At 37.8% G+C, this 23101-nt stretch overlaps 1 protein-coding gene across 2 annotated transcripts; it reads left to right on the plus strand.

Moving 5' to 3' along the window:
- Positions 1–253: 253 nt before the first annotated feature.
- SAR1B (secretion associated Ras related GTPase 1B) lies at positions 254–22008 on the plus strand. 2 transcript variants are annotated; one of them, XM_034778691.1, is made up of 8 exons: positions 260–292; positions 4202–4250; positions 9862–9937; positions 14054–14173; positions 14763–14828; positions 15590–15693; positions 15920–16051; positions 17897–22008. In XM_034778691.1, the coding sequence occupies exons 3-8, from the start codon at positions 9880–9882 to the stop codon at positions 18011–18013; spliced, it is 597 nt and encodes a 198-aa protein (XP_034634582.1). In that variant the 5' UTR covers positions 260–292; positions 4202–4250; positions 9862–9879; the 3' UTR covers positions 18014–22008. The 2 variants fall into 2 exon arrangements, with proteins under 2 accessions (XP_034634583.1, XP_034634582.1); XM_034778692.1 differs by lacking the exon at positions 4202–4250 and having other exon boundaries at positions 254–292.
- The last annotated feature ends 1093 nt before the right edge of the window (positions 22009–23101 follow it).

Raw genomic sequence — 23101 nt, forward strand, 5'->3', positions numbered from 1 at the left:
TAAGTTCCCCGTACTGGAAGGAGGCAACCCGCTTGTGGGGAGGAGCGCTTAGCCTTGGGGATGTGGGGGGGGGGGACAGGCAGCCCGCAGTAAGCGCAGTCCTCAGGAAAGGGGAGCGGGTGAGTCGGGGTCCTGAGGCGGCCCCCGAGCTCCAGGAGCCGGCGCCGGGCGGAGCGCGCTGAGTGTGACAAGGCCGGCTGGGCCCGGAAGGAGCGGGGTGGGGGCGGGGCCGAGGGCGCTGAGGGTCCGTGTCGGCGCCGGGCGGCCTGGATCTCAGGTTCTCCACCAGCGGGTGAGTGAGCGGCGGGGGCGCCGCGATGCGCTTGGGCCCGGGCCCTCCACCCCCACGCCACCATTGTCTCCTGCTGTCTGATCCGTCTGTGTCCCCCCATATCTTCGCCTTGGTACCCGCTACTCGCCCACCTTCCCCTTTGGACCTACTGCCCCCCCCACCTGGACCCGCTGCCCCCCCCCCTTCCCCTTTGGACCCGCTGCTCCCCCGCCTTCCCCTTTGGACCCGCTGCCCCCCTACCTGGACCCGCTGCTCCCCCACCTTCCCCTTTGTACCTGCTGCTCCCCAGTCTTCCCCTTTGTACCCCCATCTTCCCTTCTACCCCCTGTATCCACTGCCCCTACATGTGCACTCTGCCTCCCACCTTCCCCTCTGTAATCACTCCCCCCACTTGTAGCTTCCCTGCTGCCCCCACCTGGAGCCTCTGCTCCTCTTCTTCTCTGTTTCCCTATCCTCCTCTTTATACCCACTGCCCTCCATACCTTCCCCTCTGCCCCCACCATCCCCATCTGTACCTTAACCACTGTCTCCCTCCACCTTCCTGTCTATATTCGATGCCCCAACCTGTACCTTCCTCTCGGTCTTCTTTTCCTCTCGGCCTGCCCATACTTTCCTCTTTGTACCCTCTTTCCCCTTCACTCCCTTGTGCCCTCAGTGTCTTTCTTTCTGCCCCCACTTCATTCTCTTCTCTCCCCCCACTTGGTTCCTCCACTTGCCCCCCAACATCTTCTATTCTGCTCCTACTTGTTGCCCCAAGATTTCATCCTCTCACCATGTTTTTCTCTTTCTCAGCTGCCTGCAGAGCTTTTCTCTCCATGTAAACTACTGTATGCTCCTCTCCTTAGATCTTGTATTTTTCTTTCCTTCATTGATCCCTTTTAATAATAATACTCTATCTTTCTCTTGCAGTGTTTAGGTCTAGTTCTCACAGCCTAACTAGTTCATTCACTCAATATCCCTGTTAGGTAGGTAAATAATTATTATTGTCCTCAATTTAAAGACAAGGAAACTGAGTCACTAAGGGTATGTCTTCACTACCCGCTAGATCCGAGGGCAGTGATCGAGCCAGCGGGAGTCGATTTATCATGTCTAGTCTAGATGTGATAAATCGACCCGAGCGCTCTCCCGTCGACTCCTGTACTCTAGCACCGCGAGAGGCGCAGGCAGAGTTGACGGGGGAGCAGCAGCAGTCGACTCACCGCAGTGAAGACACCACAGTAAGTCGATCTAAGTATGTCGACTTCAGCTACGTTATTCACCGTAGCTGAAGTTGCGTAACTTAGATTGATCCTCCCCCGCCCTCCCAGGCCTAAGGCTATGTCTACATTACACACCTTACAGTGGCACAGCTGTACTGCTGCAGTTGTGCCACTGTAAGATCTCCTGTGTAGCTGTTCTTTGCTGACGGGAGAGAGCTCTCCTGCCGGGATAATTAAAACATCCCCAGCGGGTGGCGGTAACTATGATAGTGGGAGATGGTCTCCCGCTGACAGTGCTGTCCCCAGTGAAACTTACGTTGGTCAGGGAGGTGTATTTTTCACATCCTTGACCTACAAAAACGTTACCGACAAAAGTGCTAATGTAGACATAGCTTAAGTGACTTGCCCTAGGTCATAGCGTGAGTTAGTGCTGGAGCTGTGGGTAGAAGTCCTGGCTCCTAGGCCTGTGCTTCAGCCACTAGACCGTGCTGCCCTCATTCTGTTCATGTGTGTGCACATACACTGCTAAAGTAATAGGTTGTTCGTAAAATGTTATTTTCCAATACCTCTCTCATGCTGGGTAGATAACTCATTGAATTAAATGATTAAATCACAACTGATGTCTTTTCTGTCATGGAAGCTCACATCAGATGATGGGATGGGGGACACATAGTGATGGGCTGTTGGAGATTAGAGCCAGGGGAAGACAGACAGATCATTAGAAGGAAGGTGTTGTATCCCTTCTATGTTCAGGGCTTTTGAAAAGGGGGGAAATGCACTGTGTGGCCAATATAATGATTATTACAATCTGTAATAGGAGGATTTTGCTTGATATAGATTCAGTGTAGTTTCCAGAGAATTAACAATGCACTTATGAAATATATTTGTTATGATGGTAACACCTGTGGGCTCTGTGCAGGATCATAGCTGAATATGCTAAGTGCTATACAATTACAGACTTGGATTCTGTGAATGTTTCTTTGCAGGTGAACTCATGTTTCAAGGCATGACTGTGTCTTCCTCTATTGACCCATGAGTTGGATAATCCCACCCACACAGAGTATGTCATAGAAGAGCCATGGTCCTTGCCCCCCAAAAAATTAAAGTAAAGTTTTAAAGAACTGAGTAACAAGAATTTTGAGGTTTAGCATGTTATTTTTCATTAGCTAGTGTGGTTTGAAACTCATAGGGGCCATCCACATTAGGGAAATGACCAATTCCGGATAATGGTTTTCAGCAATTGATATCCTCCTCCCCGCTCAGTCTTCCTTCACTTGGTGTTGAAAACACTTTTAACTGCTTGCATAGATAGGACAAAAATGCTTTCAACCGATGCTGAAAGGTGGTCTCAGCCATCCTTTTTGTAGTGGTATTGAGAACTATTCCTGATTGGAAGGAAAATATGTCTCAACTGAATATCTGCGGTAATTTGGGCTACATTTAAATATCAGCCATTAGCATTTTGTCAATATTTAATTTATACAGCTGTTACTGAAAAACTGTTAAAATGGTACTGTTGGCATAAGGGTTTTGGACAAGTTCACTGGAACTGTAGTGACCTAATAAGAAGTGATCTAGTAGGGGTCACTCCCTATGAATTGGGATTCAGGTATGGTTTTCAATAAGCCCTGTTAAAAACACTGCACAACAGGCATGGAAGATTCCTATTAGGATTTCATAAGCTAGGAAATGAGAACTCAGTTGCTCATGTCACCTGGCATGGCTCATACTAGAAAGTGTTTTTTTTTAGAAGGAATCTATTGGGAAAATATTAGTAATTTAAATAACATATCACAAATTTTATAGATTTTTTTAAAAGTTGGAACTAGAGATGACAACTCTTAAAAATGAAAAATATTGATATTTTATCATAGACTATATAAGAAAGGATATTTTATTATAAAAGTGTTTTAATTCGTAAAACACCAGCAAGATTGTTTGCTTATTTTATTATGTCAACAATGTTAATTCAATCTGTTCAAAGGAGTTACTTGGCACTGAGAAATTTTGACAAAATATTGGCTACCTATTAAGGACTAGGAAACATATATACAAATAAAAAGAGGCAGGAGCAGTTGGAAGGACAGGCCCAGTGCAAAGGATTGTGTAATCACACACAACTGCTATTTGGCTTTGCCGCCTGTTGAATCTGAAAGTAAACTTTACTGAAAGAAAATACCTTGAGTTTCTTAAGTCTTTTTTAAATAGTAGATATGCGGCAATTTATGTTTTCCAAGCCTTGCTTTGGTATTGTCAGACTAATAATAAAAAATGCATCTCTCTGACTGGAAACACTAAGATATAACAACTCTGAGTATTAGAAGGTGATGTGAATATGACTCTTTCAGCAATCTGATGGTCCAGCTGAAGTATATTTAATACATTTTAGTGGACTCTTACATCTCCACATTATTTCAGTTATTTTGTCTGAGAAGTGTGTGACCACCTCCCTTTTGTAAACAGAATTGGAATTCATTACATCATCCAAAATAGCTAAGTGACTCTGAAAACTGTGAGTCAGAATCCCTGTAGTGATGATTCATTACTCTCCCTCTCTTCACCTACCTGTCTTTGCTGGAATTTATTTTCCTTTCTCTTCGTTATTGGAAACGCATTCCAAAGAAAGGGCTTTCTAAACGATAGAGATACTCCTTGTGTTTATCTTGATTGCATTAATCTGTAAGAGTACTATTTGGCAATTCCTTTTCAGTGTTGGATTGTATTTCTCTTTGATGTTGATGGTCTTCAATACAGCATCAGTAAGTATTCATTTCCAATTTACAAACTTTTTGAATTTATCTGCTACAGTGAATCTTGTTTTAGTGTGGCATGTTGGATTGATTTGTTCGGAACATTCCGTTTGTAAAAATAATAAAAATATATTATCGCAGCTAAGAGGAAAAAGGTTCATATCTATTCAAATTCCTAGGTAAACTTTTTTTCATGTAAGAAAATTACCCTAGGCCATAAAGTCTATTTTTACTTTCAAAATATGACCTGAAACCAGGTTTTGTTACTTGGATTATTTCAGTTATAGTGTATTTATTTTCCTTTCGGATCTAACATAACTGCTGCATCACCATTTTCACAGTCTTATTTTTTTATTTATTGTTTCAAACAAAGCTAAAAATTATGCTATGCCTAGAGTGCAAGATTATAGAAAGATCTGTTAATTTATATGCCTATATAATGCCTCTTTAAACAAAAGCTAAACATTATAATGATTGTTTTGTATTTGATATTTACATGGCAAGGATGTGTAAACTTGTTAAAACTTCCTAAATAAATAGTGTAAAAAAAACTTAGCACATCCTGCAACATTATCTTCCTTTGTTTACTGAAGCACATAGTTATAGAGCTATATTGATGATGATATAAATCATTTTTGAGGTTTCACAACTATTTACAAGAAAGTCATTCAAATGCATAAAAATCTGTTACTTCTTTCATTTTTGAAGTGACTCCCTTTCCCCCTACCTCAAAGGTATTCTTGAGGTGACTTATTGGGCCAAAATATGCATTCCAGCCTTATTTTTTAAATGATCTGTACTAGCGCAGATGTATATCATAACTTCAAATAAGGAGTTTTGTTAAGGATATTGATTTTTTTCCCCATTGGTAAGATTTTATGAAATTAGATCAAATCTGCAATAAAATTTACGTACAGCCTTAAAGTAGACTTTAAACACTTGTTTGCCAAGTTGTTTCTAGAAGACTGTGTTCCTGGAATTATTGAAGTTCAGAGTACACTGGTTAAAGTGCAGTCATGTTGGATAGTCATGATTCACTACGCTTTTGTTAGCAGTCTCTCCAGGCCCCGTAGAATGCACTTTTCAGTTTATGCAAAGGGCATTTTACTTGAATAAAACTAGTCATTTTTTACTAGTTATGCTTTTTGTGTTGTAAAGTAATAGTATGTTAAATTTAAAAAAAGAACACAATCCACTATCCTAACAAAACGTATTTAAAATTGCAACTTTAACACCATATTAAACAGAACAACCACTATATTAACCAGCTTGGAAAGCATAACAGAATTTATTTTTATCTGTAACAAATTTATAGTGGTAGAGGGAAAGAAAATGTAATCTTTTCTGATCTATCTCCTGACAGGTAAGGAATGATAGAATTACAATGAGTCTGTTTGATAACTCTTTCTTATTAGGAACCTTCCGTCTTAAGAGGTTGTTCAAGCTTTACCCAAAGTTATAGTGTCCAATTCTGCTTCACCTTAAGTAGAAGATCGCCTCCAGTAAGCAACAGTTTTTGTTGATCAGTTGAGTGACTGCCTAAGACAGGTTCCATATAACTTACAAAATCAAGCTCAGGGTGTAATGATGATGTAATGTTAGTCACAGTTGAGACATTACGTGGAAGTGATAACCATATGTTAGGCATTCTGATGTGATTCAATAAAATTATTTCTGTTTTCTTAAGGAGGGCATGGGTCAATAAATTAAAGTGATTTTTATTGAAACAGCCAGTACCAAAAGATCGTCACAAACCAACTGAAATCTGTTTGCAGTCAAAAACAAACGAAAACAATGACTCCCCAAAAAACAGCAGCCCATGATTTCAAATTGCCTTGAAAAGAATTAAAGCTATATCATTTAAAAGAACCCCAAAACAGACAGCCTTTGGCTTCCTTGTGGTTTGTAGAATATGGATGTTAAATTTTTCTGGTGCTTTTGGATCAGTCGTGCCAGTTTAAATGGATGTGTACAGCAAGCCTTTGCTTGTTTTATTTGTTTTGTAGTGGCCAGACTTCAGCATGTTAGTTACAACATAATCGTTTCATATCAAATGTAGAGATAAGTCATTTAATTAATAGATTTGAAGCTCAGATTAAAATTATGCAGTTTGTTTTCTGCATGGTAACAGTAGATTTAACACTCCCATCCAAATATTACAATGTTCCCTTCTAAAATAACTGTCAAGCTATCTTTCCTTTAATAGAATTATTTAATTTTCAGTGTTGTCAGGTGTTATTACTGTTAATTTTTGTTGGTATATTTTTGAGTTATTTGGACACGTCCTATTTTAAACCCACAAATCTTTTGACTAATCTAAGATTCTTTCATTGCACTAGAGAACCTAATTTTGTATTTTACTTTATGATAGGGATTTAACCATTAATGCTCTAATTTCAGCTGTATACGCTGAATAACCCTTTCTCATTTTAATAGCATATTTAAATCTTGCATGTTGTTACAGTTTAATAGTGCATAAAGAAAATCTTTGGAGTTTTTTATTTAACGTGACTAGGCTTTAAGAAATTATTTTCACTTCAGTAATTTGAGCAGTTCCGTTGCATCACACCCTTTGCACTGATTTGTACATTACTTGAGTAGATAATATTTCTAAGCCTCAAAGAGGCTTCTCCTGATTGGTATTTTGTTTGAGCAATAAACAAATCTGCTGACGTGTATGTTCTGTGTTTGCTTGTTCCTGACCTTTGCTTTTGAGACATGTAAATGACAGTTGTATTCATAGTGTTGTGGGACTTAGTGTTCATGTGGTACTTTTTATTCCTTAGTCATTCTTTTGTCTTATTTGATCAACTCTGTTTCCAGTAACTCATGATGTGAATGAGGAATCCTAGGTTTCTTCATGGCTAACCCTAACTGTTTAAATTTTGGGGAGGATGGGACAGCAAATGTGCACTGGATGGATCAGACTTTGCTTTAAGACTCAAATTAAAATATTCCTTTCCTTTTTTTCTTCATGCTCTGTTCCTGGGATAGGTCTGTCCCTTTGTGGCAACACTGAAAAATTCTTCTTACATAGGGCTAGTAATTGATTGTTTCAAGCTTCTAAGCTTTTTTCTCATCATTGTAACAAAGGTGGGTTGGTAGGTTTTGGCCTGTGTCGAGCTTCATCCAGTTTGTACTATATTACTGATGCAAAGCGTCTCTAAAACCATTTCACCCAGCCACTGGAAGATCACCAGTGTTAGAAGATCCTCAGGTGGCATTGGAAACTGTAGCTAGTCTGAGGGGCGGGGTGGGATGAGGCTTTGCCAAAGGAAAGAGGACATGGCCAGAGTGCCTTGGCAATTGATACTTGGCACTAAGTACCTTATGCTTGCAAAATGTTGTCCAAACAATAATTTGGAACATCCCCGGGGGTAGGTAAGTATACAGTACTTATCTCCATTTTAAAGATTGGGAAATTGAGATTAAAGAGATTAAGCAAGTTGCCCATGGCAGAGCAGTGAGTCAGTGGCAGTGATATTTGTACATCACAAATACTGCTTCAGAAGTGATGTACATTCTAGCTCTGTGCAAAATGAATGCTGACTTCCTCAGATGAGCATTCAGCATCCATCACTAGTGGGTACATGGAGAGGCTATTTTTGTATTGGGGGTTGTCCATTAATGGGTTTCTATCACACAAATGCAGCATTTCTTGATAAGATTCTACTGCTTGATACTGCTCTTTGAACAAACTTAGGGCATATGGCCTTCTTGCTGTTACTTAGTTGTTATTTCCCAGGAGAAGAGGGTCTAAACCAGGACCATTCTAGTTGTATCTTATTGGCCAAGAAAAACGTATTTGTACGCCTCCATGATCTGATGTACCAGTGTTTCTCCCTGAGAACACGGGGGTAACTTTAAAACTTGATGGTTGATTTAAGCAGCAGATAGACACCCCCCCCCATAATTAGCTAGTCTCTAGTGGAAAAAATATTTATTTTCTTCCTTTTGGACATGGAGCTGGACAAAAAATTATCAGCAACTAGAAAATTCACCCAGAAATGCATGGTTAGGAGAACAGAAACTATTCACTGTCTCCCACCTCTCAAGAAAATGCCCTAGCTACTTGGCTTTGGGATATTGTGGTGTATGTCTCTTTCAGTCTTTCCTATTGAAGTTATTTCACTTTGTATAAATAATTACATAGTCACTGGAGTAGGGACTTGAACTTGGATCTCCTTCATCCTAGGTGAGTACCCTAATCATCAAATTAAAGGGTAATTCTCTCTTTCTAGCCCAATGATTTTTATCATCATTCATAGTAATTCATAATGACTATTCACTAGTCTGTCTTTATAAAGTCCCATTATGAATGACAACAAATAGTATAGAATGTGGGAATGACTGTACTATAGCCTGGTGGTTCAGGTACAATCACCATACTGGAAAGTCAATTCACTCAACTCTAGTGATTAGGATAAGATGGACAGTGCACTGACCTATCCAGAGTATTTATCCCTTTAAATTTATATGCTAAAATTCCATATGAAATGTTCAGTTAAATAACTCTCAGTGCTTCTACACAGACCCATTTTAAAATAAATTAATTTGTCCTACCATTGCTAAGACTTGCATTTTTTCCCATCACAATACAGAGGAAGAACGGTGAGTGTTGGCAGTATGGCGATCTGGGTTCTTTTCCCCATCTCTGCAACAAACTTGCTGCGTGACCTTGGACAAGTCACTTAATGCCTGTCCATGCTTTAGTTTCCCCACCTGTAAAATATGTGGATGTTGTGAGTCTAAATTCATTGTTTGTAAAGTGCTTTGAAATTTTCCAATGGAAGCAAAAGGTGCTACGGAAGTGCACATTTGTATTTTGAAATTTAAGGCAAAATTATTCTTTTTCTGATTTAGTTAAAAAAAGGATTTTATTACATTTTTACAAAATATGGAAAGCTCACTCCTAGAAGAAGCTGTTGAGTGCTGCGTGGCACCCCTTCCTCATCTCAGTGTCTTAGTATGCAGTCTGTGCAATAGTCTTAAGTCCTGTTGGCTGTGAGAATAATAGAATGGGATCAAGAATTGAACTGGATCTACCATGTGGCAATATACTCTATGGGGCATCAAGCCACTCCTGGAGTTATTTTAATGCAAGTTTATAAATCTTGTTAAATAAGGTGTTTAACAGTAATGCTGAAAGGCCCTTAATTTATAAATCATTAAAAAAGATAAACATATATTTTGAAATGAGAGTAAAACGGATGTCTCAGATTTCTGGGCTTAAACTTCCACTCCGATAAATAAATTATCTGTGAATACAAACTACTCATTAGACTCTGATAGCATTCTCTTACAAGGCTGCTTCACCCGAGTACCCTGCTTCCAACAGTACATCATATTCTGGCAGTCCTTGCTGTAACAATAATTCTTTAGCACATTCAAAATGTTTAGCTCTCCAGCATAGTGTTCAGGGGTAAACTATATAAAGCAAAGCTCAGATCAAACTGAGTGCCAGATGATAGATTCATTTTTTGGTATTCAATTATCAATCTACTGATCCATGCTAATTGCTCTTAGTTTTTTCATCCAGTATTTTGGATTCCTCGTAATTCAGACAGATGTTTTATATGATATTCCGATAGTGCTTAAATGCATTCTCTTTTTCTTTCAGACCCCTTAAGATTCGGATATGTCCTTCATATTTGATTGGATTTACAGTGGTTTCAGTAGTGTACTGCAGTTTTTAGGTAAGTTTTTATGCTGCTCTGTTATAGTGTTTTTCATTTACATTTGCATCCTTAAAACATAGTACTAGTTAAACAGCAGCATTTATTTTGGTGTAAATGAAATGACATTCAGATTAAAGATGTAAAATATTAAGCAGAGTTATTCTCTTAACAGCACTGAGTCCTTACTGTACTCTTCATCCATCCATCCCTCGGTTTAGAGAAAATAAGTTTTTTTTTTTGTTTGTTTGTTTTTCCTGAGAGTGGGGCCTACATAGGCTTAGAGGGGAGTGGTTGTGCTGCCTTTGGCTGGTGGAGTCAGGGAGCTGACCCCTGGCAGGCACAGACATGGCTTCCTCACACTAAGTGCAGGTGGTAGTGAGGTGCCTCACAAACCTGTGTACCTCGGGAAGCATTACTGTAGTATGAACACAATGGACTTGATTTTCCATTCACACTAGATTTATACTGGTGTAGCTCCATTCACTTCTGTGGAGTTACTCCTGATTCTCACTAGTGCAAGAGGAGAGAACGGGGCCCAGTGACTTGACTTTATACCTCATTTATCACTTATCATTTGTATTATGGTATTACCTGGAGGCCTCTTTCAGGATCAAAGAGCTCAACTGTGGCCCTGTATAATGACAGAGAGCTGGATTCTGACATCCTTACTCATATTGAACAGTACTTTACTTTACTGCATGAGCAGTACCAGTGAAGTCAGTGGTACCATACTAAGTTAAGTGTTACTAAAATCAGATGAAGGGCATCGGAAGGGCCCGTAGTATGAAAACAGTTCCTACCCAAAAGTGTTTCAAGCCAGGTTGATACAGGATGCAATATGTGAGCTTAACTCTCAACAGATAGGGCAAGGAAAGGTATATGAGGATAACAGTAAGGGGACACATGGTTACATAGACCAGTAATGTGTATGATTTACATGTTTTATGTATTTATTAAATAAATAATAGAAGATTAATGAATCACACCAAGTCACCCGCCTAGCCATTATCAGTTAGATGTTTAAACTTCCTCACTGTATGTTAGACCCTTGGCCAGCTATCTGAATGTTAGCCAGTGAAATGTCAACTAAGTGGAATAACCTCTTATCGCTCTTACTTTATTTAATCAAGCACTGATTGCTGCACTTTTGAAAACTTCGCCACTTCCACCCCACCCCCACATTCCTCCAAGGATATTTCTAGTGAGAAAGATACTATAGACCAAAGTGCCAGGGAAAATGTTTCTTGACGTGTCCTTTTATGTACCCAAAGAGCAACTTGCTTCCTCTATTCCTACTCTTGCTCAAAGATTTTTTTCTAAATTAAAAAATGGGACTATATTGTCATGATTAAACAGACTTTCCTAATAAATTAGGAGCCCTTGATTTTACTGTTACTGATATATTATTATCCTGAAGGGATTATAACATTTTGTAAATCATAAAAGAAAAATGTCCATGAAGAGATTTCTGGGAAGGAATTTTTTCTGTACATTGTGATTTTGCTGTACTTTATAGTTGGAGTGTTACCAATTGAGCACTTTGTATTCTTATGAAAAACCCAACAAAAATTGTATGATAGTACTGAGAAGCAGGGGCAACATTTGCTGTTTCATTCTGTCCATAATGTACCTATCTATACTTAGAAATGTATAGCTCTGCGATACAAGTGTGCTCTTGTTTGGAATAGGTAAATAATGTCTTGGCCAGGAAAGAGGTATTATTTGTTCTTCTTAGAAAATTTGAAGGGAGTACATTTAGCTATTTTTCCAGGGAAAGAGATGCCAAAAAAACTAGAGCCATCCTACGCAGTTATCTTCCACGTAATGAATTCACTTGTTCCCAAACTTCCTGAAGGGAGGACATGCACCTCTTCTGTGGGTGCATGAACAATGTAAGAACTTGTTAGATGACCTTTTCTTGTTTTGTAAATGGTGATGTCTTGCTACTTTACTCAGTAACTTACAAATTATCCTGGTTATCCGTTATGTTCCAAGAGCTGAATTTGAGAAGTCAGATGTGCTGTATCTGAAGAAGAAACCAATGTTTTTTAAATGGTCTTTATATACACATTATGTTTTTAACTCACATACTACTAGTATTTATGATCTTGGCACAAGAGAACACCCCTTCAGGCATCAGATAACAAATAACATACCTGTAGTATTAGAAGAGTACCAGATTCATTCTCCTCATCTGATTCTGTTAGAGAATTACAGCCTTCTCTGCCAAGGTTATAAATGTTCCCTGTTCGAATGTGATCCTAGAGATTACAGTTTAAAAGCAGAGAAGGTAAGTAAATAATACCAGGATAAAGGTTAACAGGGTAGATGTTTGTATGTATGTGGAATGCTGCAGTGTCTCAGAAGTTGTCTAATTCAGAATCCAAATGAAAGATTCATTTTAAAAAGTCCTCACTAAACAAAAACAAAGATCAGAAAAAGTCTGATCACCAATTCAGCCTTCATCAGGTATGGCGTGATCAGGATCTCTTCTTTATCAAAAGCCTTCATCAGTAACCTAAGACACAAGCAGTGCTCTGTCTGGCCCGTTTTTAGAAGAATTGTGACCACAAATACATAGACTTTTTTTCTCTTTTCTCGAACACGTGAACCTAGCAATTGGAAATATAAATAATACACAACTTTTGACAGTTGCATTATAATACACAGTTAAGCATAATGAATGCAGAGAAACTAAGCTGGTGAACTTTAATAGCACAATATTAATTGTATAATCCAATAATTTACTACATTAGCTATTTCTATATCTTCATAAAGTTTGTAAAATAAATATTTCCTTAATTGTATATCACATTGCCAAGTACGATGGCATCATATAATGAAAGACCCAGTCATAGAGTGGGCACCATTAGATAACCAAACGTTTACTTCACTACAAGTTGCCTTGCTTATTCCTTATACACAGAATAAGTAATAGAAATGCAGTGGTAAATTTAGCTATCGCAAGTAATGCTGATTTGTTTTTCTTAATGGCACCCACTTTAACACTGAATTTTCTGTACTTGTGTGTGATTTTCAAACTTTAGGAACATGTAACAGCCTAATTCTATCTTTTTTTTTAAAAAAAGGTTTCTCTTGCTGAAATTCATACTTCACTCTTCCTTCTCATACCATTTTTATTATCATTAAACCTTGTTCTACATTAATGGAAAACTAACAGATGTGTGGCTGGCAGTGGCAATTAACAGAATGTATTGAACAGACTGGCCAGGTCACATTTCTTTGAAGGGGGTAAGGGTCTCCCTTAAAGGAGATTCTATGTTCTACAGGTCTTCAAAGCAGGTGGTGACTTTCAACCTGACATTAGTTTTAAGATTACTACATTCTTAGCATAGAACAGTTTGCAGAAGCAGAGAATAGCTCTGATCCAGGATACAGTGTTGAGGGAGGTAGTGTTATAAATTAAGAGAATCACCCTTTGATGATCTCAATTTAAAAATTATTATTTTAAAATGTCTTACTTTTTAACCCTTCCCTCCTCCCCTCTAGTTATTGTTTATACTGGAGGCGTAAACACGGTGAAATTAAAAGGGAAGTTTTGTTCTTATAAAGATTAATGAAATGTAAAACTTCTAATCCATATTATTAGAGCGTTATCACATGACAGGAAACATTTCATCTATGCATTATACACTGTTGATAGCACAAGCTTGTAACTCTCCTGAGGCATCGATGCGTGTCTTAGTCAGGCAAGGCTTGTCATGTCTTCAAGCTGTATTCATCAAACTCCTAAATGCATCTTAGTATGTGTAAGATCACCAAACAGTAATAGAATATGTGTAGAATTAAAAACAGCAAATAATATTTAAAACCAGTTTTCTCCTTTACTTATTTGCCAAGACAATTTCCTTTGCAACAGTTATAGACAGAGAAGAAATGGAGGAAAACATCCCCTGTTCAGTCTGAGGCTGATATCTTGGGCTTCCAGCATAGGCGAGGTCCCACAGGATAGGGAAGAGTCCTCTGCTTAAGAATAGCTGAAAATACTATTGTTAATCTTCTGTTACATGTCATAATTTAAACTTGTAGTCCTTTGGTCGTACTGCATTTTATTGTTATAATATTACACTATAAAATCAATATATTCAGTAAACACTTTTTTTTAAAAAACAGGACTGTATAAGAAATCTGGTAAACTAGTATTTCTTGGATTGGACAATGCTGGAAAAACTACACTGCTGCACATGCTCAAAGATGACAGACTGGGACAACATGTCCCTACATTACATCCCAGTAAGTTAACACCCCCAGTTCTTTAACACTAGAAACAGTGCCTTAAATCTCTCGTGTGCCACGTCCTTCGTGGTGTGTTCACTAATATTACAAAAACTACATTTGTTGCAATATAGTTCAATATGGGCTACTTAAAAATCTTAGACATACAGTGAGCACGTTAGCAGGGGCTGAGAGTGCAGATCATGAGAGATGGAGTGCCTTGGTTTGTTCAACAGCTGCCTCTACAGCTAGTTGCAAACATGGCATTAACAGCCTCTACAGAAATGCTGTTTGGTTCTCTTTGGCTGAAAGGGTGTTGACTATGACTTACCAGGGTGGCTTTGTAAGAGGGGACTTCAACCCCAGATGAAAAATGGACTAATAGGACCCAAAGGACTCTTGGGAGGAAGAGGGGAAGGAGACAGAGTGAACAATATTTTAGATATTTTGCTTATGTGGGCTACATAGTGTTACACACTCAAGCTCCCTGCAATGTGTTATTAGTGAAGTAAGAAAACTGATTATCGGGCCTCGCCCCGTACCACTTATTCAGGAAATATTCCCATTGAAGACAGTAAGAGAACATACCATTTTTGTGTATTTTTAGCCTCAGAAGAACTGACAATTGCTGGTATGACTTTTACCACTTTTGATCTGGGTGGACATGCTCAAGGTAAGATAGTGACTCAATTGGCTCATTTGTTCTTGTAACTATATTGACTTCAGTGCCAATAATTGTAACCTTTATTTGTTTCATATCAAACCATGCTACAAATATTATTCTATCAGGCTTTTTTTTTTGCCAATATAGAAAACATTTCCTGACCTGCTTTCTCTCTCTACTGTTCGTTGCACCCTAATATAAAATTAGGTGGGAGCAACATAGAGCTGAAGTAGAGGGTAAAGCCATTGATTGATGTGACCATTAGAAAAACCAAATAAAAAAGATCAAAACAAAAAACCCCTACCCTGAGATTTACCACCAGCCTTTATGGTTTAAACTTACATTTGCTGATTTAAGTTTATAGAAAAGGTAAACTGCAGTATATCTATGCACATGTGGAATTGATCTATCAGGGGCACTAATAAAACTTCCACCTCTTCTACTGCTAACTTGGACTGAAAGTCCAATACAGTTTATCAAAAATTTCAAATTCTTCAGATCGTCATAAGCCATTTGACTGCTAAATAATACACTAAGTCACAGACTTTTAGAGCTGTACTTACGGATATGAACAGTTTTTCTCCTGGTTCAAATAGTAAAGTGTTCCTTTTTTGCTTCTTTATTTCAAGCTATGTCAAGCAGGGTAGGTTGTCCTAAAGATTTTAAACTTTTTAAAATAGAACTGGCTGCCCTTTTAAAGATTCTGCTATTTAATGAAATCCTGTGCATTACTCTGAATTTTGCTGTTAATTTATAACGCTCTTTGTTAGCTCGCAGAGTGTGGAAAAATTATCTGCCTGCCATCAATGGCATTGTGTTTCTGGTGGACTGTGCTGATCATGAAAGATTGACTGAATCAAAAGAAGAACTTGATGTAAGTAAATAAATTGGATTTTTTTTTAAAAATTGAACTTATGTTCTCAGTACCTGAAAATGGGCACGTCTGCCACCCAACCAGGGGGTTCAGCAGTGTGTTCTTTTTCCTCCCTCCGCTCTCTCCATCCCTCACCCCAAGTACTGTTTGCTGCTGGTTTCCTCTCCTTGCATACAAGGATACATATTCTCATTGAACTCCTCTTCCTTTTTTCTCCCCGTCATAGTCGCTAATGACAGATGAAACTGTTGCAAATGTGCCTATCCTAATTCTTGGTAACAAGATTGACAGACCTGAAGCCATCAGTGAAGAGAGGTTACGGGAGATGTTTGGTTTGTATGGCCAAACAACAGGAAAGGTAATGCTTGTTTTCTTGTTAGAATTTGCTTTCCCTGTACTCCAGAGCGAGCATTCTTTTGCATCACTTCTTTCCAGCTACACACACAAACTGTGTACTTTAGTATTCATAGATTAAAAAATGTAATATCTACAAAATAAAGTCTAAAACTTCTGGATTAGATATAGTTCTACTAATAATTTATTAATTGTTTTCAGGGTCATCTTTGTTCAGAGAAAGAGAATCACACTTAAACTATCCTGGTACAGTGCTTATAGCTTCCTGTAAAATACTTTGAGTGAGCAAGTCTCTAAAGGTAGTTCTTCAGATTAGAACTCTGTTAGGAGATTTGATAAAGTTTGGTAGGCACTGATCTTTCTGATTTATAGTGCAGGTTCATAGAGCGATACAATCTGAAAATATTAGTCCAAGGATTAGAAATGAGATACTAAACTCCACTACACTACTGTGGAAATCTTGATTGGTAGTTTATAAAAAAAGTTCTTACTAATACCTGTAGCAATAAAGTAGGTTTTACATCTGAATCATTGTGCTATTTGAACACTCTACTTCTAATAGCACACTCAATGTGTAACAGATATTCAGTTGTAGGGGATTAAAAACAAGTTTCTCCAATATCCCTCATGCTTGTAATGTAGATTTTTCTAGACCAGCCATGTGAAATTCAATATATTTTTCTGGAGAAGAACAAGACCCACCTTTGGCTCGTAACACAGCATTTGGGTTATAATGGGTATTATCAAGTATGTGGGGAAAAAAGATGGAGAGAGTTACAATTATACAGCTGTATTTGCAACTTCTCAACAGTGTGTATCATGAGGTTATGTTTTAGTGCCAGTGTAGCCTATGCATGGGCACAGGTAGGGTTAAGTGCTAGACAGATTTTTCCACACTGAGCAGTAGTAAATATCAAGTCCCTTGTGCATTCGATCCCTCATTCAGAAGTGCACAGGGTAAAAGAGTGTGTCTGTGATGGGGGATCCTTATTGTAGGATCATGGAAATGTAGAACTAGAAGGGACCTTAAGAGGTCATCAAGTCCAGTTCCCTCCGCTTAGGCCAGACCAAGTAAACCTAGACCATCCCTGACAGGTGTTTGTCCAACCTTTCTTAAAAAACCTCCAACCATGGGGATTCCACCTCCCTTTGGAAGCCTATTCCAGAGCTTAATTACTCTTCTTGTTAAAAAGTTTTCCCTAATATCTAACCTAAATCTCCTTTGCTGCAGATAAAGCCCATTACTTCTTGTTCTACTGTCAGTGGACATGGAGAACAATGGTGGTTGGATTCTCCCATTTTCTCTGCCCTCCTTATCACCTTTTTATCTTGCTCTTATTTTCATAACACTCGCACCTATGTTGTGCAAGTTCAAACCCAAAATGCAGTATAGGCAAAAATGTCTTCAAATGAGCAGTAACGGTTTTTGTTATTGCTATTCCTTGGCCTTGGACTACAGTCAGCATGACTGAGGTCAGTCTTACCATTAGTGGCAAAAGCCCTTCTTATCTAATTGCAAAATGAATAATGCCCATCCATAGAGAAACTCCTAATGTGAGTTTTCAAAAATCATCTTGGTTTAAAAACCTCCTTTTTGACCATGCTTGCTCTTGCATTCCTGTTGCATGTACTTCATCTCCTCTGAATATAACAGATAGAAATGATAGAATGCACAATATATTTCAGAAAGGGACTTTATTCTTGGTAACTTCAGGTTAATTTTTCAAATTTCTAGTATTTAAAACAAATTAGGTAATAACATTACATTAAAAAATGTTTGTTTTTTGTAGAAAGAACCCATTTTTTCATACTATTGAGATTTGATATACTTTTGATCTCTTACTTCCAGGGCAATGTATCTCTGAAAGAATTGAATGCCAGACCACTGGAAGTCTTTATGTGCAGCGTGCTAAAGAGACAAGGCTATGGAGAAGGATTCCGTTGGATGGCACAATACATTGATTAACACCAAAATCACATCAGTACATTCTGTCCAATGTCTGAATATGAAGTCTGCTCATTATTTGATCACTCAGTGTACATAACTTAAACTCAGTAGACTTTGTTTGGTTACAAAAGCAAATGTTTTTTAGATTATTAAATCAACTATGCTAAACTGCAAGTGTGAGGATTGAAAACTGATTTTAAGCAAGTTTGTAAGACTGAATATCACCACATGTTAGCTTTCAAATCCCATAACACAACATTCTTTTGAAATTTATAACTTGACAATAGTCTTTTGCACCATTTTTTGACAGAGTGACTTTCCAGGACAGTACGTTTAAACGCACTTTTTAACAGCTAAAAACAAGAGCCATGTGAACGACATTTAATGCTCATCATGTTAAATTTTTTATGTACTTTTTTGAAACTGGTTTTATAAATTTAGATTATATAACCACCTCTCAAGGAACAATAAATTATTAGCTTATTGATAATTGCATGATGCCTTACAGCTTTCAATAATACACTTTCTTATGCAACGTCATGCAATAAAACTAAATCCAGTTTTTGGCATCTTTGATGGGAAATGTTTCATTTTAATGTGTCTTAACTAGTGAGGATGTCTGAAGATCTGACTATGTGGAATATCTTCCTGAAACATAGGAGGCCACAAGGTAGTTTCAGTGAACTTTAGATTATTCCGCTGTTAATGCAAAATCCTAACAAATGCAATCAGGTAGTTTGAAAAGCTTATAATTCTCTAATCAGATGCCCCATAACCACTAATCTGTAATTTAAAAAAAAGAATCACATTAAATTAATCAATTAGTGCCTACACAATTCTTGCACTAAAAGCAAAAGTTAGCCCATTTTATTGGTCTCGTGACTTAAAATGAACCTCTAAACTGGCACAGGAAGTTCAGATTTCCTTGAAGAAATGAAAAAAAAAATTGCATGAAATAATGTACTCCCAGTTAAATTGACTTTAGTTGTGCCAGAGGAGTTGATTCTGAATAACTATTAATTCCCAGAAAGGCGTTTGCCCATGTTACCTTTGGAAACTCATGCTATCCCTCGCCCAACTGGATGTGAGTTTAGCCTCTGTCTTTTTTTCAAGGATTCTTTGGACAGTTTTGCCATGTTGGAAAACTGTATGTTATGTCTTGGAATCTGAGGTGGCTTATTACTGGGATAAAGTTTTAATATCAAAAAGACTTGTGTGCTGACGTTTGACTGTTCCTTTTCCCATTCCTCTGCATGCATTACTTCTTTGGGAAGGAATGAAGATTATCTTCTAAGATGGAAAGTGTTGGAGCACATGTCAACTTGTTGTTAGTTGGTACTTACTTTTGAATTGTGGTTTGTGTGGTGTAAGATGTCACATTCTGTAGCCTTTATCTGAGCCTATTTATGGCAGGTGGGCTGTTGTTTTACATATATCTGAAAAAAGGGATGGAAGTTGAATAATAGATTTCAAACTGGGAGTCCTCTTTTTGTGATGTTGTTCAGTGGAGGTTTTGCCTAAGAGACTAAGGACAGATATACAGTTCTTAGTGTTTAAGGTTGATTTCAAGGAAAGGTTGGGCCTGCTTCCCTCCTGGCTATATAAGCTCTCTCTTCGGGAATATATGTGGATCCTGGTGTCCAATATTCATGGTATATTGATAATGTATGTCTGAAATTGATTGTTTTCTTCTTGTTGTCTCATTGGGTTTGACTTCCAGATGCAGGGTATACAAGATCACAGTGGGTAGATGTGAGCTACCCTTTTCCCTGATCTGAACTTGAATGACAGAGTATTGATAAACATATCTCCACAGTCCTGAATTGTGCATCTGAATAAGAGGAATCATTCAGAACCTTGAAGTTAAGGTTTATAACTCACGTTTGCTATTCTGCAGATCCTGTCTTCATAGTAAGCCTTTTTCTAAGTCAAAGTCGTTTGTGGGTGGTGAGGTCTTAGCAGTAAGTGAAGGCAACAGATAGCTTAAATGCAACCTAAAAGTGACTCCGATGTGGGTGATCTCCCCCCAAAATTATCTATCTACTATAGAATACTGTGTCTGGGTTGCATAAACCAAACTTTTTAGTAAGAAATGGCCTCTTATCAGAGTTAGGGCATCATGCAGGTCCTACCATGGATATTTTTTGAGGACATGCTTTTCTTCAGTTATTTCTGATGATCATTATAATGCTGAGAATAACTAAATCAACTGATAGTGTAAATATTTAAAATAATTCTTGCAGCTAGGTGGCACAATGCTGATATGGGAGACTTGGGATTCTTGTTGCCTGTGCTTATGGAGATGACCTGTTTACCCCTCTTCGGAATAGGCCATGCTTGCAGTTAACTTCTGCTGGCTAATCCATTATGGTGGGCATTGAAACAGATGTGTGCTTTTCAGCTGATATTTCAAGCAACCTGTGACAGTGGCAGCAAGGAAAGTGGTGGTAGTGTTGAGAATAAAAATGGAGGTGATAATCTTTAAAAGTGTATATTGAGAGTAATTTTTAGTGTTTTGGAAATATGCAGATTTCATGCTTGATACTGTAAGATGCTGGTTTAAAATGTAGTCTTAACAAGGGCATGCAAGAAATTGTATCTGTACATCTTGGTACTTTCATGGCCCCCCTCATGGTAGTATCTGAGCATCTCTCAAGTATTTAAATAAAGAAATAACAATTTCTCTCTCACTTCCTTTCCAGCCTGTAAGAGAAATACCTTGATTAATTTATAGGTTTATTTGGTTTTGGTTGTGTATGTGAATGGGTGTATTGTGTGTCTGTGTGAAGAAATTATTGAGGGAAAGTTAAGTTAGTGAAATGAGTTTGGCATTTCTGGAGGTGACTAGTTTCTAAAGTGGTTCGTCTGTGGTCATTTGTATTTTTGTGGGAGTGGGTTTCATTGTCTAGGTCCAGCTCCTGTGAAAGTTTTTTGCCCTCCTGAGTATCCAGCTACACAGCCTTCAGTTTAAACATTACAGTGACTTAAAGAATATGTGCTGAAAAAACAAAGCTCGTCATTAGTAAAGGTGTATTTATGAAGTGTCTCCAACTTATTTTTATACCACAACAGTTTCTTAGGGTATGTGGACACAGACTCCATATATTTCAGTAACTGCTGCTGAGATTGTGACCTGTGCATTGCAGTCACTTAATATTTCCTCTTGTGAATTGTTTAACATTGATTTTGCCTGGGTAGCGCTTACGCTTTCATTCTAGGATACACTGTATAACCTCAAGATTTGAGGTGTAATCGTATCTCTATCCTGGCCTGCTAAATTATTTTTTAGCACAAATAAATAAAAGAATCATAAAAGTTAGAGATGGCAAAAGTCTATTAAGTCATCTAGTTCATTCTCCTTCCAGTGCAGGATTGTTCCCTAAAATATATTGTCTAGTGCTATACTCAGTGTTCAGGTATTGTCCGTGATGTGCCAAAGATGACATATGGCATCCATTGGAATATAATACCTGCATGTTTGTGAGTTTTAATAATATATATTTGCCATATTGTATTTTAATAATCAGAGAGTAACATAAGATATTTTACACTTACTTATTTATGTCTTGAGCCAGGTCAGCAAAACATAAGGTGCTGTGTATCTTTAACCCAAGTGAATTTGCAGATCTGCATGTAGTGGGAAATACTCCAACCTCTTCTCTTGTTACTGTACATTCACAAAGGATTTGGTTGGTACTCTCTAAAGTCCAATATTTCCACACAGTACTACTTCCTTAGATTTAGTGTAAATATAAGTCCCCAATTATGGACTTCTAGAGCTGCATAAAAATGGGAAGTCCACTGGCTCACTGTGGGAAGACTTAACTTCTTACTAACTTATTTGCACTTAGATAAACCACTTTTTGCACTAGTATCTCAGTGTGGAATTAACCTTTTCTGTTATGGAATGTGAGTGCTGTAAATGTTTAAAAATATAATTTATATAATGAACTTTCAGTTTATGTATTTCTGCAGAAGGATAGTTATAGATTAAAATGTTCTTAAATGGTTAATGTGCTGTTTTTTTTAATCACTGTTATGTTATCCCATCACGTGCTTTAAATTTAAATGTCAGGATAGCAAAATAAAATTCTGACCTGAACTTTGAAGAAATGTAGTTTTAAAATGTCACATTTCTTGTTGAATGATTACGTAATCAAAGAATGAAAAAATAACCTGCTAGCTTTATAAACATTCTGGTAATGAGTTTGGATCTCTTCATTAAGTGTAGAAGATGCTGATTACACTAAAATCAGCTACCCTGTGGAATTTAAGATATATAAAATCCCAGACTTAGAGAACTTTCAAGTACTTACAAATTGTCTTTATCCCTACCCTCCTATTCTCGAAATTTCAAAATGTTCACATGAATCTTAGGCATTACCAAAGTGGGGAAATGTTAAGTGGATGTTTGCATCATGCAAGCAGACACTTATCAGTACTTTTTTTCATATAGTTTTACTGATTCACTGCAGCTGACTTTTGTCTCACTGACATTGTGTCTATATTGAGTCAGGACTGCCAGCAATTCAGAGTTCTATGTTTTAAATGCAGGCGAACTTATAGACTGAGAGCATTGAACTCATTTCACTTATGGACATAAATTCTCTCCTGGTGAAAGTAGCTTAACCCTCTGTGTCATGTAACAATTTGCAAACCTTGACTATGTTCTCAGATTAAAATTACCAATTTAATTCTTAACTCTCAGTCTTTTCTCAGGAGTTCCACTGGTTGTCAATGGATGAATCGAAATAGCCAACATGAAGAATTTATACATGGGCTTATTTAAGACACCACTTATTATGGTTGGTGTCCTCTTCTATTAAGTGTGTCATTTATTACAATAATACTTTGCTCCCCTTAATGCTTTTCATTCCAGGATCTCAAAGCACTCTGCAGTTTAATAAATTAAGCGCTCAACATCCCGGTGAGTCAGAGAGGTATTATTGTCCCTATTTTACTCATGCAGAAACTGAGGCCCAGAGAGATTGTCTTGCTCAAAGTTACTCAACAAATCAGTGACAGAAAGAGGAGAACCCAGAACTCCTTAAACTCTGACTCTTGCATCTTTTCTGTGCACTAGCCATTCGTCCCATTTATCAGAGT

This window comes from Trachemys scripta, chromosome 8, assembly GCF_013100865.1.
Source record: "Trachemys scripta elegans isolate TJP31775 chromosome 8, CAS_Tse_1.0, whole genome shotgun sequence".
NCBI lineage: Eukaryota > Metazoa > Chordata > Testudines > Emydidae > Trachemys > Trachemys scripta.

Coding starts and splice junctions, on each gene's coding strand:
- SAR1B (XM_034778692.1), top strand. CDS start 9,880: ATGTCCTTCATATTTGATTGGATTTACAGTGGTTTCAGTAGTGTACTG. Junction 14,829..15,589: donor TCTGGGTGGACATGCTCAAG/GTAAGATAGTGA, acceptor GCTCTTTGTTAG/CTCGCAGAGTGTGGAAAAAT. Junction 15,694..15,919: donor AATCAAAAGAAGAACTTGAT/GTAAGTAAATAA, acceptor TCCCCGTCATAG/TCGCTAATGACAGATGAAAC.